At 39.8% G+C, this 16,629-nt stretch overlaps 1 protein-coding gene and 1 pseudogene across 4 annotated transcripts in view; one reads left to right on the top strand and one right to left on the bottom strand.

The window, feature by feature from the left end:
* Nucleotides 1-16,629, top strand: part of IGF2BP3 (insulin like growth factor 2 mRNA binding protein 3) — a 141,953-nt gene that overhangs the window by 88,685 nt on the left and 36,639 nt on the right. For all 4 annotated transcript variants that reach the window (XM_047694118.1, XM_047694120.1, XM_047694119.1 and 1 more), the window contains 2 exons: nt 6,852-6,903; nt 6,997-7,060. In XM_047694118.1, coding sequence (XP_047550074.1) covers nt 6,852-6,903; nt 6,997-7,060 — 116 coding nt within the window. The remainder of the gene's footprint in view (nt 1-6,851; nt 6,904-6,996; nt 7,061-16,629) is intronic.
* Nucleotides 8,064-8,368, bottom strand: LOC125081262 (ribosomal biogenesis factor-like; annotated as a pseudogene).

Below are 16,629 nucleotides of genomic sequence, written 5' to 3'. Positions count from 1 at the left end.
TTTGTTTTACACTGAAGGACATTGCACATGTGCATTGGCCACATTTCGGGTGCCCAGTAGCCACATGTAGCCTGTGGCTAGCACACTGATGGTGTGAGTCTTGCTGTTTGAGAGTGAATAATTGGAAGCAGAAATGAATACAGGGAGACAGCCTAGGAGCATGTTGTGGTAGTGCGGGGCGAGATGTTGGAGGCTGGTTCTACCATGGCAGACTAGAGAACAGGGGGTAGGCCCAGAGCAATGTGGAGGTGGACTTTCATTAATGAGCTTCAGGGGGTTGAAGGTAAAATTTTCAAGGCTTAAATGAGCAAGGCTTCTTGCATTTGTAACTCTAGACGGTATCACCACTGACTATAAAAAGCCATAAAGGGAGAAAAGAACACAGGGTTGGGTCTGGGCATGGATGTTGATCATAAGGTTTCTCCCAACAGGAGCTCCTGAGGCTTGCCTTCTGTGCCTTTATTTCCCTCCCAAACATTTTATTTATTTATTTGACAGAGATCACAAGTAGGCAGAGAAGTAGGCAGAGAGAGAGAGGAGGAAGCAGGCTCCCCACCAAGCAGAGAGCCTGATGCAGGGCTCGATCCCAAGACCCTGGGATAATGACCTGAGCAGAAGGTGGAGGCCTTAACCCGCTGAGCCACCCAGGCGCCCTGCCTTCTGTGACTTTTTGAGGTCTGTTTGTACATGGTAACCTGAACTGTTATCTGTTAGTTGCTCGATCACGTGATGTTATAGAATCCTGAGTTACTATCTCCTTCCCATGTTAGAGGATCTAACTTGTGGAAGTTGAGGGTGGCAAGAAAGTTGTGAGGCTTTGCTCTCTGATGTTGAAACATTCATGGGGGATGATGGAGGCTGAGATGCCCTCTGGGTGTTATCAGTGATAAAGACGATGTGCCCTGTGCCTTGTGAGGTTATCAAAGATCTGGTCTGTGTATGTTGGCTTTCTTGAGTTGAAATTGTTTACAGAGTTTGATGTGAGAAAATGGTTTGTTACTCAAATAATTATGGTGGTAACACTTTAAGGAAATCCTCGTTAAGGTGAATATTTCTTTAAATTTTTTTGAGTTTTTTACCAGTATTACAAATGCTTATTGGGGCTTGTGATGTAGAGTTGTTCTTGGTTAATGTAGCTAGTCCTCTCATAGATGATGTAAAAGAATTGAAACTTCTGGAATGATTTTTATCCATAAATAGCAACAAGTGGGTTCTGTTTCTATGAAATGTGTTGAGCTATATTTGAAGGATGTTTCTCACATACCTGACTCTCCAAAGTTGATTCTGTGGAGGTTTTTCTCCATGTTCTTGTTGACATGGGGATTATTAGTAAAAAATAGCTTCTTTCTTGGAGGGGTGGGGAGATGGGGTAATTGGGTGATGGACATTAAGAAGGGAAAGTGATGTAATGAGCACTGGGTGTTGTATACAACTGATGGATCACTGTACTCTACTTCTGAAACCAATTATACATTATATGTTAATTAATTGGATTTAAATTAACACCCTCCCCCACAAAAAAGAAAAAGGAAATTAGGTCTTTTTAGATGTAATCAAATTAAGAGGTGTCATATGGGATTAGGGTGGGATCTAGGTCCAATGGCTGATGTCTTTATATGAGAATGGAGAGGCAGATTCAGATGCAGAGACACAGAGGCCCAGACTTGGGGAGAAGGGCCCTGTGCTGATGGGGGCAGAGAGTGGAGCTGTGTGGCTGCAGGCTCACAAATAGCAGGGATTGCCAGCAGCGACCAGAAGCTGTTAGAGGCAGGGAGGGATTCTTCCTTGGGCCTTACAGAGGGAGCAGGGCCCTGCTGACGCCTTGATTTTGGACTTCCAGCCTCCAGAACTATGAGGGGAACACATTTCTGTTGTTAAGCCTCCCAGTTTGTGGTATTTTGTAATGGCAGTCCTGGGAAAATCGTGAGTGCTCTTGACAGATACGGGAATAAAAGCGCTGAGAGAGTCCGTAACTTGCTCCTAAAGAAAAACCAGCTTCTTTCTGGGAATCTCTCTCTAGAGTCTGAGTGTGGTTTTGGTGTTTGGAATATTTATTATTGTGTGGGTGTGTGTGCATGTGTGTGTATTTTGGTAAAGTGTGTGTTGGGGCAAGAGAGCATTAAATATCCTGATTCGATTTTTAACTGGTTTTTATATAATGCTTGTGACTGTACACTTACATATCTTTTCGAATGAATTCATGATTAATACCTGTTCACTTATAACACTTTGGACTTGTAAAGGAACCTGGAATTAATTTCCTTTGCTTATAGGACAAAAACTATTTGGTGGCTTCCTTTTAACCCTTTAGTTTTTGTTGTTGTTCATCATTGAGCTAAGTGTATGGTTCTAAAGGTAACAAAGCTATGGTCTCTTTCCTTACAAGTTTAGAGACAAGCGGAGCTCTGTGGGGTGGAGGGTCATAAAGGTGGTGGGGCATTTCCAGAGGCATTTTAAGAAAAGAGTAGCACACAAGATAGTAATATCCAGCATTGTCCCATCATCTTCTGAAACACGTGCATGTAAGAAGGACTTGGATTCTATTATTGTGGATGTACTATAAGTTTTCTTAAGTGTGGAAGCCAGTATAACCATTAGGAATAGATTATTTGTGGCACACCTGACAATTACATTGCTGTGATTAATAATGGCTAGTCTAGTGGGAGAATAAAGATCAGTGAAGAGAGGAGTAAATAACATTGCTTTCATTTCTAGGATTAGGTGAGCTCAGGTGCTATGGAAACGAGGGTGCTTTACCAAGTCTTGAGGGTGTGACTGGATGGAGCATTAGGTATGAGAGAAGTATATTGAAGAGGATGGAAGAGGAAGGCAGTACCAAATCATTGATGATCTCCTCCACCATGCTGAACTTGTGACAATTTCTGTCATAAATTTGAAGCCACTGAAGAGTAGTAACTTTAAGCAGAAGAGTGACAGGATATGGTGGTGGACTGGAGGCAAGATGTCAGTCGGACCCCCAGTTCAACTAGTTCAGAGGTGATGGGACCTCATGAGCTATGGGTGTAAAGAATCAGCAGTTAGCAGAAGGTTTATCTGCAGGGCATGAATTACCCGTGAATGCCCACAGGGGAACTGCTGAACTCCAGCTCTTCTGGTCAGGGGTAGGGGTGGTGGTGTTGAGATGGTCTGCTGTGGCAGAGGAAGTCTGATCTTGTGTGAGGCACAAAGAGAGTTTTCCAGTTGTCTTTATTTCAGTGTTCTGTGTATGAATAAACCAGCCTACTGGGTTGAAGAGGGGCATGAAGAAACTTAGCTTCATAAGGGTTGTGGTCTCAGGAGAGTGTACATAATGGCAGAACTGATAAAATTTTGTGCAGTTCATTGCATTTCAGTAGCTCTTCAAGGCTAAAAAAAATCCTAGGCCATTTTCAAGTAATACTGACCTTAGTTACTCTCTCTTTTTTTTTTTTTTTTTTTAATTTTATTTAATAGAGAAGGAGCAGGAGGAGGGAGAGGGAGAAGCAGGCTCCCCACTGAGCAAAGAGCCCCATGCGGCACTCAATCCCAGGACTCTGGGATCATGACCTGAGCTGAAGGCAGATGCTTCATCGACTGAGCCACCCAGGCGCCCTGAATTTAGTTATTCTTGACAGCTTTATTGACATTCAATTCACATAAAATTCACCCATTTATGGTTATGATTCATTGTTTTTTAGTGTAACAGAAAACTGTGTAACCCATCACCACAGCCAATGCTTATCCGCTTTCTTATCATCTCAGAAAGAAGCCTCTTCAGCTATCACCCTCTACATTCCCACTCACCAGCCCTATGCAACCACTAATTTACTGTTGGTCTTTATAGATTTCCATTCTCTGGACATTGCCTACTAGCAGAATCACTTAACATGTTGTTTTTGTTTTTTGGTGATTGGCTTCTTTGAATAACGTTTTCAACATTGATTCATATGGCGTATGTTAGTAGTGAATTCTTTTTTATGGCCAAATAATATTCAGTTGTATGGTTGTACCACATTTGTCTCACCATTCCTCACCTTAGATTGTTTGCACCCTGTACAGTTATGAATGACCTTAGTTCTCCTCCACGGCTATGTGAAGGATACCAATAATCTTTGCATTTATTGTGAGATGCTATTTGGAAGCATTTTTTTTGAAAGGCTGAATATTTGAGATTTTTAAGTCCTAAATATATAAAAAAGGAACATTCCACCAAGACATTTCCTTGGAGGCTTTAATTTGCTTCGATGCCTTCTTTCCCCTCCAGTTGGAATTTAAAACTTAGTGATGCATAGAGAAATGTTTCCTTTGTGGCTCGAGTAAAATTCATTTAGGATTGAGAATTGAAGAGATTTATGGAAATATTAGAAATGTGCAATGAAAGTTTTTATTTTACTTTTTACCTTCAAACAAAGCTGTTAAATTTAAAGCATGGGTGGCGGAAATAGATGGGATAGGTAGAAACTACAAGATGTTCTAGCAGCTGAAAAGAAACAAGAACCCAGGGCGTGGGTGGTTAAGTGACCAGTAACAGGAGTGTTTGTCTTCCTAGTTAATGCAGGATGAATCAAAATGTCCAGACTTTTTTAGGGTTAATTTATGTTTAGTCTTTGGAGGGTTGAAGGTTTGGAGCGGCGTGAAACTGTCTGGTAGAGTCCCGTTTGACATAGCATATTGAGACAAATGCTTGCCTGGTGGACTTAAAAGGAAAACTGGTTAGTATAGCACCATTTAATCCTTTCAGGATTTGGGAATCAGATTGGGCTATTAGAAGTCCTTCTTCTGTCTCTCAGTTGTGATGACCCCCAAAATTTGTGCATAAAACTTTGAATTAAGACATCAAAGACCTATTGAAATTCATCTTTGGGGTCTAGATAAAACCCCTCAGGTTGTGGTGTTGTTACTTAACTAGGTACCAAGATTGATGCTGGACCTGTTTTTTGTTCATTTTTAGGATTATAGTGTTCTGTTGTTTTGTTTTGTTTAGAATCAGGTTTATTTAAATACAGTTTACATACAGTAAAATTCACCTTTTTAGTGTATAGAATTGTAGTTTCTAATTACCTTTCTAGAGATTTTACACATGGGCTCATTGACAACCAATAGCATTTATTATTAGCGATAAATGATAAAACTACCAGCAGTTTTTTTGTTGTGTGTGTTTCTTTCGTAAACTCTGTAGCCAACATGGGGCTCCAACTTAGGACCCTGAGATCAAGAGTTGCATTCTACCGGCTAAGCCAGCCAGGTGCCCCCAAGCAATTTTGTTATGAAAACACTAAGCTTTCTATAATATATGCAGTGAAAATTACATTTCCTTGATTTTCTAAGTTAAAAAATTATACCATTTATTTAATGCCTGTGTGTATGTATATATTGTATATTTCCATATAAATGTGTACATATATACGTATGTATAGTAGTACAAGTTAAGGTAGTGTAAGCTAAACTGTATGGAGACTAATGTATTACTGAACAAATTTATTTTAGGAAAAATTAAGAATGATGTTTATTTAACATTAAATTGGCATTTATCCCAACTCCTTACACCCCTTCTCTACCACTACCACATCAAAACTGCAGTATAAAAATAGGTAACTAGGGCTGTCTGGGTGGCTTAGTGGGTTAAGCCTCTGCCTTCGGCACAGGTCATGATCCCAGGATCCTGGGATCGAGCCCCGCATCGGGCTCTCTGCTCAGGAAGGACCCTGCTTCCTCCTCTCTCTTTGCCTGCTGCTCTGCCTACTTGTGATCTCTCTCTGTCAAATAAAATCTTAAAAAAAAAAAAAAAAAAAAAAAGGTAACTATTCCATTCACAAATAGGTATTAGCCCTATTTAAAATGGGGAAAAATATTAAAGTACATCCCCAGACCAAACCTTAATATAAATTTCAAACTTAAATCAGTAAACAAAATAAACCCCTGAAAGATACCACATGAGAGAAGTGTTTGTTATGAAGAAATTACATTAAAGTTTAGTAGGGAATTAACAACAACAAAAAAGTTAGTGTTTCTTAATGGTTTACTGTGTTCCTGGGGGCAGAAAACATTCTCGAGGCATTGTCCTTTAATTTTGCAATTAAATTGTTGAGTAAGTGGTTCACTATAAATTAATAAAAACTTGTTTTACTTTTCAAGAAAAGCTTTACAGTTCTTGGAAGCTAAGGACAGTTGAATTTGGTTTATACTGATGAGACCATGAGATGTACATCTGCAGTTTATACTATAAAAGAATTTAGTTACTGTTTTAACAGCTTCTCTTTAGAAAAAAACATGCACAGTGTAATAATAATGCAGCTGCAGGAAAGATGGTAAAAACAGTTTCAAGCTGTACATTTTCCAACAGTGTTAAATTAATTTCAGTTAGGTTAATCTTTAACTTAAGACTCTGGTAGAAAATCAACTATTCTTTTCATTTTGCCAGTCTGCCTTGAGAGTAGTCTGTTCTGATTTGCCCGTAATAGCTGTGAAAGGAAGTTCTTTGAAAAGGAACATGTCAAAGATAAAACTTGACTTGGGACCTTATCTCATAAGACGATGTGTTGATATATGTGTATGAGAAATACGTAGTTCTTTCTCCTCCAGCTTTAGGAATCAGGCGGCTATGGTTTTGAATACTTTGCTGAGCCACTTAACTTCTTGGTTAGCCGTAGGAAGTGAGTTAAAAATCAGGCATTTGGGAATAGGCAGGGGAGAGAAGCCCACTATGCCCTCTCTATGGTACCCTTCCCTGCTTCTGTAGTCCCAAAACCCCAGTTAATTTTTTTTTTTTCTCATTTCCATCACAATTACCTTGTGATTTTAAAAGGTATTTCTGCCCTTGTTAGTAACTTGGGAAATTGAAAATCTGTAATTTTTTCTCGCCCTCCTGATAGGTGTTGGATAGTTTACTAGTCCAGTATGGAGTGGTGGAAAGCTGTGAGCAAGGTACATGTCTTCTCAATTGCTTTCAAATTTGTAAAAGGAAGAAAATAGAAAGAAAACTAACATTTTTTTCTCTTCACTTTTCTCTTCCTCTAGTGAACACTGACTCGGAAACTGCAGTCGTAAATGTAACCTATTCCAGTAAGGACCAAGCTAGACAGTAAGCAGTTTGGAACTTTTAATCTATATATAATAACTAGGTTAAGTACAGTGCTTATATTTTGGGCTGTTGGGTAGCGAAAATAAGTTTTATTCTGCGAAGTTTGACCCTGCAATTTTTTTTTTAAGTTTGAATGTCTAATAAGAATCAGCATTGGTAAAGATTTATTACATTTTTAATATGTCTTTAATGCCAGTAATAGAGTGACATAGTGTGAAGCTGAACTGCATCCTGTTTGCAAAAAGCTCTGGGCCTGGGTATCCTTGCCAAATTATATAATGACTTTTTTTTTTTCTTATCGGTATGTTACGTACAGTATTGCTATTTTATGTAAAGCTGGTAAGTTGAGCATGCGTTAAACTAACACCCTGTTAACTACTAAGTTTTCTTGGTAACTGATTTTTCTTAATGATTACTATTAAATTTAGGAGTGTGCAGACATTGGATCAGTGTAATTTGTCTTTAGATTCGAAAAATAGATTCCAGTGCAATTGACAGGCAGAACTTCACAGATGAAAACTCCCCTAGGAAAAGATAATTCTGTAGGCTTTGGAGTGATCTAATGAACTGACTGAGCACTAGACTAGATGAGGATGTCACAAAGACTGGCTTGAACAGAGCTACTCAGAACACAAACATGGAGGAATGGCTTGCGAGGTGCCTATAGCCCAGTGCTGAGGGTCTGTAGACCATGGAAGTCTTACTTACCTCTAGATACACTACAGGCAGGAGCAGACTGCCTGTCCTCTGTGTGGGAAAAGGTGAGAGGAAAGACCATACCATGCTCCCTGACCCTGAGCCCTGAAAGAGAGAAGGTTTGCTGCAGGAGTGGGAATAGAGCTAGGTTACCAAGGGCAGTACCCCCTCAAGGAGGGACTATGAAAGGAAAGATAGGACTGGGAAAGAGATGGAAATTCACATAACACAGATGGAACTTTTTTTTTTTTGTATAAAACATGTAATTTATTGGTCTTTTGGGGACATTTGATGTATCTCCAGTGTATTACCACCAAGCCATTAATCTTGTCGCTTCATCAACATTAAGTGGTTTGTTTTCATGACACTCTGCTGAGGAATCCGTTGTTTCTGCAGAGGTTCAAGGGAAGGGCCTTTTGAGAAATGTGCAAGTTCCTTTGGGTATCTACAAAAGCTTTATTCACTTTGTTAACGTTTTCATTATTCACAGTGTTTATCTCCTTAAGGTTAGTGGTAACTGGTTTTGCTTTGTTTTTAGACTTACAAGTTTTTTTTGTCTGGCTATATGAATACATTCCTGGACTTCTGCCCTCTTAGTTTGTTCTTAGCCATTGTCTTCAATATCCTCATGCTGCAACTCATGCTCCAGGTGACGCCATCTACACACGGGAACTTATTTTTTTTAATTGATGGTTTTTTTTAATTGATGGTACTAACATGGTTCAAAATTTTAAAGATGCAAAGATGTAAATCTTCCTCCCAGTATTGTCCCCAATTACTTTGTTCCCTTCCTTGGAGGTAACTACACAGAAGACAAACGTGTGTATATTTCCCCCTCTTCATGCACACGATACTCTAACATTTGACTGTTTCGTACATGTAAATATATTTCTTAGAGTTGCATAGAATTTGACTGTTGGGATATGGAATGACTTAGTGCCAGGTTGGATATTAAGTTGTTTTAAGATTCTAACAGTTATGAACAATGCTATAGTGAATTCCTTTTTGCGTGTCATTTTGTATGTATATGAGCACAGCTATAGGTTAAATTCCTGGAATTAAATTTGCTAAGTCTAGATGTATTTGCTTTCTTTTTTTGTTGTTGCATACTGACAAATTATCCTTTTGTTTGAAATATTTCAAATTCCCATCAGCACTGTGAGAGTCTGTTTCTCTTTATTCTCCCTAACATGGGGCTTCATCAAACTTTGCTGATCTAGTGGGTAAAAAGTAGTAAATAATTATGTTAATTTCATATTTTTCTCCTAAATGAGACTTAGTGGGATTCACTTTTAATGTTTTAACATGAAACTTTGAATATGTTTAAAAGCACACTATTTTTCCCTCTGTTTGGATCCTTCATTCACTTGAAAAAAATTTATAAGAGGTGTTTGGATATTACAGAAATTGTAGTGTAAGTTGTAAAACTGGCTTTAAAAAAAAACAAAAAAAACATCAACCATATCATGTGAGGGGAGAAACAGGAAAGTAGATTGGGGCATCAAAGCGAGGGCAGTAAGACTACAGGGTTCCATTTTGTATTCTGTATTTCAGTTTTTACAAAGATCTGTATTGAATACTCTGTAGAGTCAACTCTGTGTTAGGTGAAATATATGAGATAACATGTTAAATTGAAGGGTATTTGGAGGTAGAGGCCTGTCCTAGTTGTCTCTTTGAAAACTTCTGTGAGGCTAGGTAAAGGAGGAAGTACTTAATTTAACAGTTACTTAGTTATAAGGAGACGTACGTAACTTACATAGCTTTGGAGACCTGTAGAAGGAATTTACGTAGGAACAGGCTGACATTTAGCTCTCCCCTCCCTCTTCAAAAAAATACTCAACTTGTTAAGAAGAGTACAAATACAGGAAGTATAGACTGGCTAGTCAAGGCACAGTTACTGTGGACATTAATCCTAACGTGACAGGAATGCGAATGCAGGGACAGTTTAGTCCAAAGGTACTTGGTTAGTGGTTGTTGGAAATTGGCAGGGTCCTTTGATCCCAAAGACGGAGGAAAAGACTGCTAGGAATTTGTAATTTAGTAAATTAGGTAACCTAAACAAATAAATTGGGCATTTCAGTGAGGGAAATTGTCATCATATCCCTTATTCTAATAGGTAATTAACAATTACTGATTACAACTTTGACCAAAAGATCCCAGCGAATAAAGGCAAAGTCACTGTCCTCAAGGATATGCCTCCCTGTGGTGAAAGAGATTAACCAAGGGGGAGGGTCGTCACTTGATTTCAATTCCTCTCCAAGTTGTTTCCTTATAAACGTATTGGGGCTTCTCCCCCTCAAGAATTCCTGAGATCTAAAAGAATTAGAAAATAACGGCATCTTCAGAGAAAGTTAATAGATTAAAAAAATGGAAAAAAGGGGCGCCTGGGTGGCTCAGTGGGTTAAGCCGCTGCCTTCGGCTCAGGTCGTGATCTCGGAGTCCTGGGATCGAGCCCCACATCGGGCTCTCTGCTCAGCGGGGAGCCTGCTTCCTCCTCTCTCTCTGCCTGCCTCTCTGCCTGCTTGTGATCTCTCTGTCAAATAAATAAAATCTTTAAAAAAAAAAATGGAAAAAAGTTTTTTTGAAACAATGTTGTGAAAATTGTCCATTAAAAATCTCTAGAAAGTTTTTCTGGGGCGCCTGGGTGGCTCAGTGGGTTGAGCCACTGCCTTCGGCTCGGGTCATGATCTCGGGGTCCTGGGATCGAGCCCCGTGTCGGGCTCTCTGCTCGGCCGGGAGCCTGCTTTCCCCTCTCTCTCTGCCTGCCTCTCTGCCTACTTGTGATCTCTCTCTCTGTCACATAAAAAAATAAAAAAATTTTTAAAAAAATCTCTAGAAAGTTTTTTTTAAAGATGTGGAGTATATTCTTACTCTCTGAGGAGAATTGATTTTGAGAGGCTTTGGATGTAATGAAGAAAGCATGGACTCAGTTTGGCTATCCCGGACATTGCTGCTGTGAACATTGAGATGCATGTGGCCTTTAAAAAAAAAAAAGGAAGCAAGCAAGCAAGCTTGGACTCTGGAGTCACACAGCTCTGACTGTAACCTTGACCTCTCTGATTCTCCATTTTTTTCATGAGGGTTGACAAGAAACAAGTAGATTCATGCATATACACACATACTTAGAGAAAGCAGTCTTATCAAATGGCCTGGCACATAGATACCCAGTAAAGAGGACCTCACCTTCAACCTTCTGTTTCTGGATTGTTTCTAGAGCAGCTTCCAGTAGGTTGAGCTGGGGAAGGTTGGTCCCTCTGGGACTTGCTCCCCTAAACCCCTGGTTGCCTGCTCTCTGGGCTCCAGAATGACTGTCTGCTGCCTACAGTGGCCTGATAGGATTTCATCATACCCTTTCCTTGGCACCCATCCAGAGCTCATGCCTTCAGGTACCAAGAGCTAAATTGATAATCTCATTTGACTTCTTTGCTACCATCTGTTACCAGAGAGTGCATGTAACTGAGATGTGCTTGCCCAGGTGGGAGTAGAGGGTGGGGACTATATTCCAGAGTCCAGTTCCATGGAATGGACTCTGTACCACCACTTTTCTCACTGTGACTCTGGCCAGATTAATCCATTTTAGTTCACCCCCATCTTGTAAAGCGGGAGTCATTATAGTCCTTAGCTCATGAGAATGTTCAGAGAAACTGAAATAATGCCTCCAAAACACTTGTGATCATACCCAGAAGGTAGTAAGAGCTCTAAAGGTAGCCACTATTATGCATTTTCCTAACATTTTCATTGCTATTGGTAATACCCTATTATTTATTGTATAGTATACTTCATTTCAGATAATGACTGGCCACTGATACTCAGGAGATTGGGCCCTAATTTGGAAACATTTGTGGCTCCTCTTTGTTACTTAAAGCTCTATGAATGCCACTTTTAAGAGGATTCTTGAGTAAGACTGTGTCTCTAGAATTTAACATAGAACTTCCTGCCATCTTCTGGCTAAGAAAAATCAAAGGTTAATAATACATACATTAGGGACGCCTGGGTGGCTCAGTTGGTTGAGCTGCTGCCTTCAGCTCAGGTCATGATCCCTTGGGGTCCTGGGATCGAGTCCTGAATTGGGCTCCTTGCTCAGTGGGGAGCCTGCTTCTCTCTCTGCCTCTGCCTGCCACTCTGCCTGCTTGTATGCTCTCTCTTCTCTCTGACAAATAAAAAGTACATACATTGCTAGGAAATACATACATTAGTTTTAATCTTAAGTCTTGAATTACTGATTTCTTAAAATAATGGGTAGCAAAAATGAAAATTTAAAAAAAAGTCAATAGAAATAGAAGCACATAGCACATATTTAAGTATTTCTTGTGTCTCGGAGCGAGAGAGGCATGGGTCTCTGGATCCCGTTTCCTCTATCCAGACATTACTCGTTGGAAGGTTTGTAATGTGTGACAGAAATGACCCGTCAGAATTTGTAGGCATTTATTTAGTTCTTCTACTTCCTTTTCTGCAGGGTTCTTACTTGTAATGCTGATGTTTTTGTTAGGGTATAGGAATACAGTCTGTTCATGGTTTGAAGCTCGCATTGTAGATTCTCTTCTACCCATTTGAAGAAGCGTTTGAAGCAATGTGGCTGATGGCTAAGGAAAAGGAGAGTTACCCTTCAAGTTTGAAAACGATATAAATAGAAGATTTATTCTGGAAAAAGAAATGAGTGAAAAAGCAGGAAAACAATGGGAATTCTTGCCATTTTGGCATTCAAGAGAATATTTGCCATGAAGTTTAGTAGACACTGTCCCATGTCATAACTTACAAAGTGACGAAAGGTGATTTTGTGGAGTTTTACAGATTGTGTTGCCATTAACTACTTTATACCGTTTGTAATCTCTGTAATATTTTGCTCCTAACAGTCTGTTTGCAGCCCTCTGCTGCATAGCCAGGTTGTTGGAGGTTTCTTTTTTTGCTTTTAGAACCAGTTTAGTAATAAATTCCTTCGTAGGTACATATTTGGGCTTTGTCCGTAATAACTGCCTTAAGCTGCATCCCTGCAGTGGTATATTACCAGATGTTTATTAATTATGGCAGAATTGTGTGTCTCAACCTCTTATTTATTTTTTCTACCTCTTATTCTTGCTACAAGGAGAAAACAGAATGGTTTGAGTTTCCAATAATGGCTTAACATCCTTTTGTTCAGAGCTATGTGATACACACTAGGGAGGTCTAGAGTTTTAGAGTCTGAAGGGACTATGAGTCTGATCTTTTAGTTTTGTCCGTGAGGAGGCTAATGCCAAACAAGAAAACGACATTTCCAAGGTTACTTGGCTACTTATTGTTCAAGTTGGATTAGAATTCTGATCCCTGGTCCATCGTCTTTTGTACTACTCAGAGCTGTATGTGTTTACTCTTGGATAAGTTTAACTTCTCTGGGCCTCAATTCTTCTTTATCTACCTCTTCTTCGTCCTTGAATTAAACTACTAATTCTCTATGTCAAGGCCCTTTCACCTCTACACTGTGACTTACCCTGAAAAACTTTTTTTTTTTAAGATTTTTTAAAAATTTATTTGTCAGAGAGAGAGGAGAGCGAGCGAGCACAGGCAGACAGAATGGCAGGCAGAGGCAGAGGGAGAAGCAGGCTCCCCACCAAGCAAGGAGCCCGATGTGGGACTCGATCCCAGGACGCTGGGATCATGACCTGAGCCGAAGGCAGCTGCTTAACCAACTGAGCCACCCAGGCGTCCCGAAAAACTTCTTATCAATATGATTAAGTGCTACCGGCTAGCAAAACTACTACCACCTTCTGATGACTCTTAAAATCGCATCAGAGCAGTCTTGTAATGATGGGAAACAGGATCCTGAGATTGCCCTTGCTTGATAAATATCCTTGAGTTCTCTTGAACTGAAACACGTGTTTTGAGTAATTATGATAATTGTTTATCATACATCTTGCATGAACAGTAGGTCTGGTGAAAATATTATAATGTTAGCAGACCCCCTGATGACATAGCTGAATTTTAAACTTTGGACATAAAAAGGCTACAGTTAATTGACCTAAAATTTAAAAAACTTACCATCTCTAATCATGATGAAGCCGTTGTTTGCAGTTAGGTTACTCTCGTACCTTTTGAGCTATATCCAAGTTTGGAGCACTGTGGTTGGAGGGGTCTAGACTCTTGGTTGGCAGTTAGACAGGGGGATACACAGAGTATGTGCTGAGTGCCCTCTGATAGGAGGGTCTGAGTTTGGAGCACTGGGGACCCAGGCTATGGACTGGCTTCTGGAGCACCATGCTGTCTGACCTTCTGAGGGAGTTTTTTCTTTTCCCCCTAAACATCTTTTTTTTAAAGCAAAGCAATGAAGTTTGGAAGTGAGTTTATGCCAGGTTGAGAGAGCTGTTTGTTGGGGACAAGTGTGACTTTATTTAGATAATCACCAGGCGCTTCTAAGTTTTCAGGGGTTAACGTGATACCTGTTTATCCCCATGGAGGAGGAGGTCCGTGTCTGTCTATGGATGGTCCTCTCTTCTCTCAAGAAAGAAGTTATTTACCTTTTTTGGGTAACATTACTGACTTATCTCCACCAATTTTACTTCTTTCCTTCTGAAGTTAGCAATACTCAATTGTATAGTGGGAAGGAATATTATTGCAAACTATACTGCCTTTATGCCCACAGATAGAGTTGATCCCCTCATTACTGCATTCAGCTTTCCTTTTTTTTTTTTTTTTTTAAATGTATTTGTTAGAGAGCATGGTGCATATGTGCGCAGGAGTTTTCTGGGAAAGGGCAGAGGGAGAGAGGCAGACTCCCCAATGAGCACAGAGTCTGACACGGGAATGCAGGGCTTGACCTCACCACCCTGAGATCATGGCCTGAGCCGAAATCAAGAGTTGGATGCTTAACTGACTGAGCCACCCAGCTGCCCCTTTCCTTATGGGCAGATCACTGCCAGTGATCTGTTTATCCATGGCCTTTGAAATAGTTAAAAGTTGCTTTGAATGAATATCTAATTGGTTGAAACTTGTGTGCAATTCCAGCTTTTTTAAAAAAATTTTTTATTTTTATTCATTTGACAGACAGAGATCACAAGTAGGCAGAGAAAGAGAGAGAGAGGAGGGAGCAGGCTCCCCACTGAGCAGAGAGCCCAATGCAGGGCTTGATCCCAGGACCCTGGGATCATGACCTGAGCCGAAGGCAGAGGCTTTAACCCACTGAGCCACCCAGGCACCCCCAATTCCAGTTTTCTATAATAAGTATACCTCATAAATGTTAATAAAAATTTCTCCGCTGTTGTCATCTTTTAGAATAACCAAAATATTTTTTTGGCCCTTAATACACATTTTCCCCTAAGAAAAAAGAGGAGAGGGAGAAAGGAAGGTTCTGTTATCAGAGCATTGGTGAAAGTTGTGCTATATGTGCTGGTATTGCCTTGTGAAACTTAGGACAAGAATGTCCTCTGGGGGCCCTGGGTGGCTCATTCAGTTAAGTGTCTGCCTTCAGCTCAGGTCATGATCTCAGGGTGCTGCTCAGCGGGGAGTGTGCATCCCCCTCTGCCTCTCCCTGCTGCTGGTGTGCCCCCTCTCAGTCTCTCTCTCTCTCAAATAAAAAAATAAAATAAAATCTTAAAAAAAAAAAAAAAGGAAAACAATGTTCTCTGAAAAAGAGATCATTGAGAAATATCCCAAGATGGATTGTGTTTGGTGGGGAGGGAGCAAAACCAAAAACTATATTAAGATCTCAATTATGCTTTTTTTAGGTATCTTTTTTTTTTTTTTTGAAGATTTTTATTTATTTATTTGAAAGAGAGAGCATGAGGCAGGGGGAGGGTCAGAGGGAGAAGCAGATTGTCCGCTGAGCAGGGAGCCCAATGTAGGACTCATCCTGGAACTCCAAGATCAAGACCTGAGCTGAAGGCAGTCGCTTAACCAACTGAGCCACCCAAATGCCCCCTTTTTAAGGTATCTTAAAGCAATTTTTAATTAAAAAATGACTGAAATATTGTTAATTTAGAAGCCACACACTGTTCTTTACTATATTTGTGTTCAAATTATGTATGTGTGCATTTGTCGGTATAATTTATAATTTTTCTTACCAGTTTTACTGAGAAGTAATTAACAAAGGACTATATAAGTTTAAGATGTACATCATGACTTAACATATATGATGAAATGATTACCAAGGCAAACTAGTTAACATCTGCCATCTCAGATAGAAAAATAAAGAAACCATTTTTCCTCCTGATGAGAATGTTCAGAATCTTCTAACAACTTTCAGATACACCACACAGCAGAATTAATTGTTATTATGTTGTACATTATATCCATAGTACGGAAAACTAAAATTTGTACCTCTTAAATTTTTTTTTTTTTTAATTTGAGTATAGTTGACCCACAATGTTACATTAGTTTCAGGTTCAATTACGCTTTTAAAGGGGGTACTGAAAATATACACACATGTACATGTATGGAAAGTACTGGTCCGTTTGCAGACATTTTCACAGTTAACATTGATTGTGGGAAGGGTCTTGGGGGAGTTGATGCGGACAGAGAAATTTCTTGTTATTTGTATATTTCTGTTTGATACCAGTCTCATAATCTGGGTTCATTCTGTGCTCTAGGCACTGTGGGACAGTGATGCAGCAGAGGATTCAAGGAAGAAGAGAGGGCAGAATTAGGGGTTCTGAGAACATCTGCATGCCCTCTCTGCCAGTTGCATGCTTACGGTGCCCTTTTGATGTTAGAACTACTGCTGTTTTCCATCTTTGCATCCAAGTCAGAAACTGAATCTGCAGATAAAGAAAACTGTGTGTGAACTAGAAATGACCACTCTGAGCAACTAGAGAGAAACTGCTTCATGCCTGTTTTTTTTTTCCCTGCCTGGGCTAAAGTCAGTGCCCATTAACACAGTCTGAGCAAAGACTGTGTAACCCTACAGA

This window comes from Lutra lutra, chromosome 11 (assembly GCF_902655055.1).
Source record: "Lutra lutra chromosome 11, mLutLut1.2, whole genome shotgun sequence".
Lineage (NCBI taxonomy): Eukaryota > Metazoa > Chordata > Mammalia > Carnivora > Mustelidae > Lutra > Lutra lutra.
The sequence above is the reverse complement of the archived record's forward strand: the minus strand, read 5'-3'. Positions and strand labels throughout refer to the sequence as shown.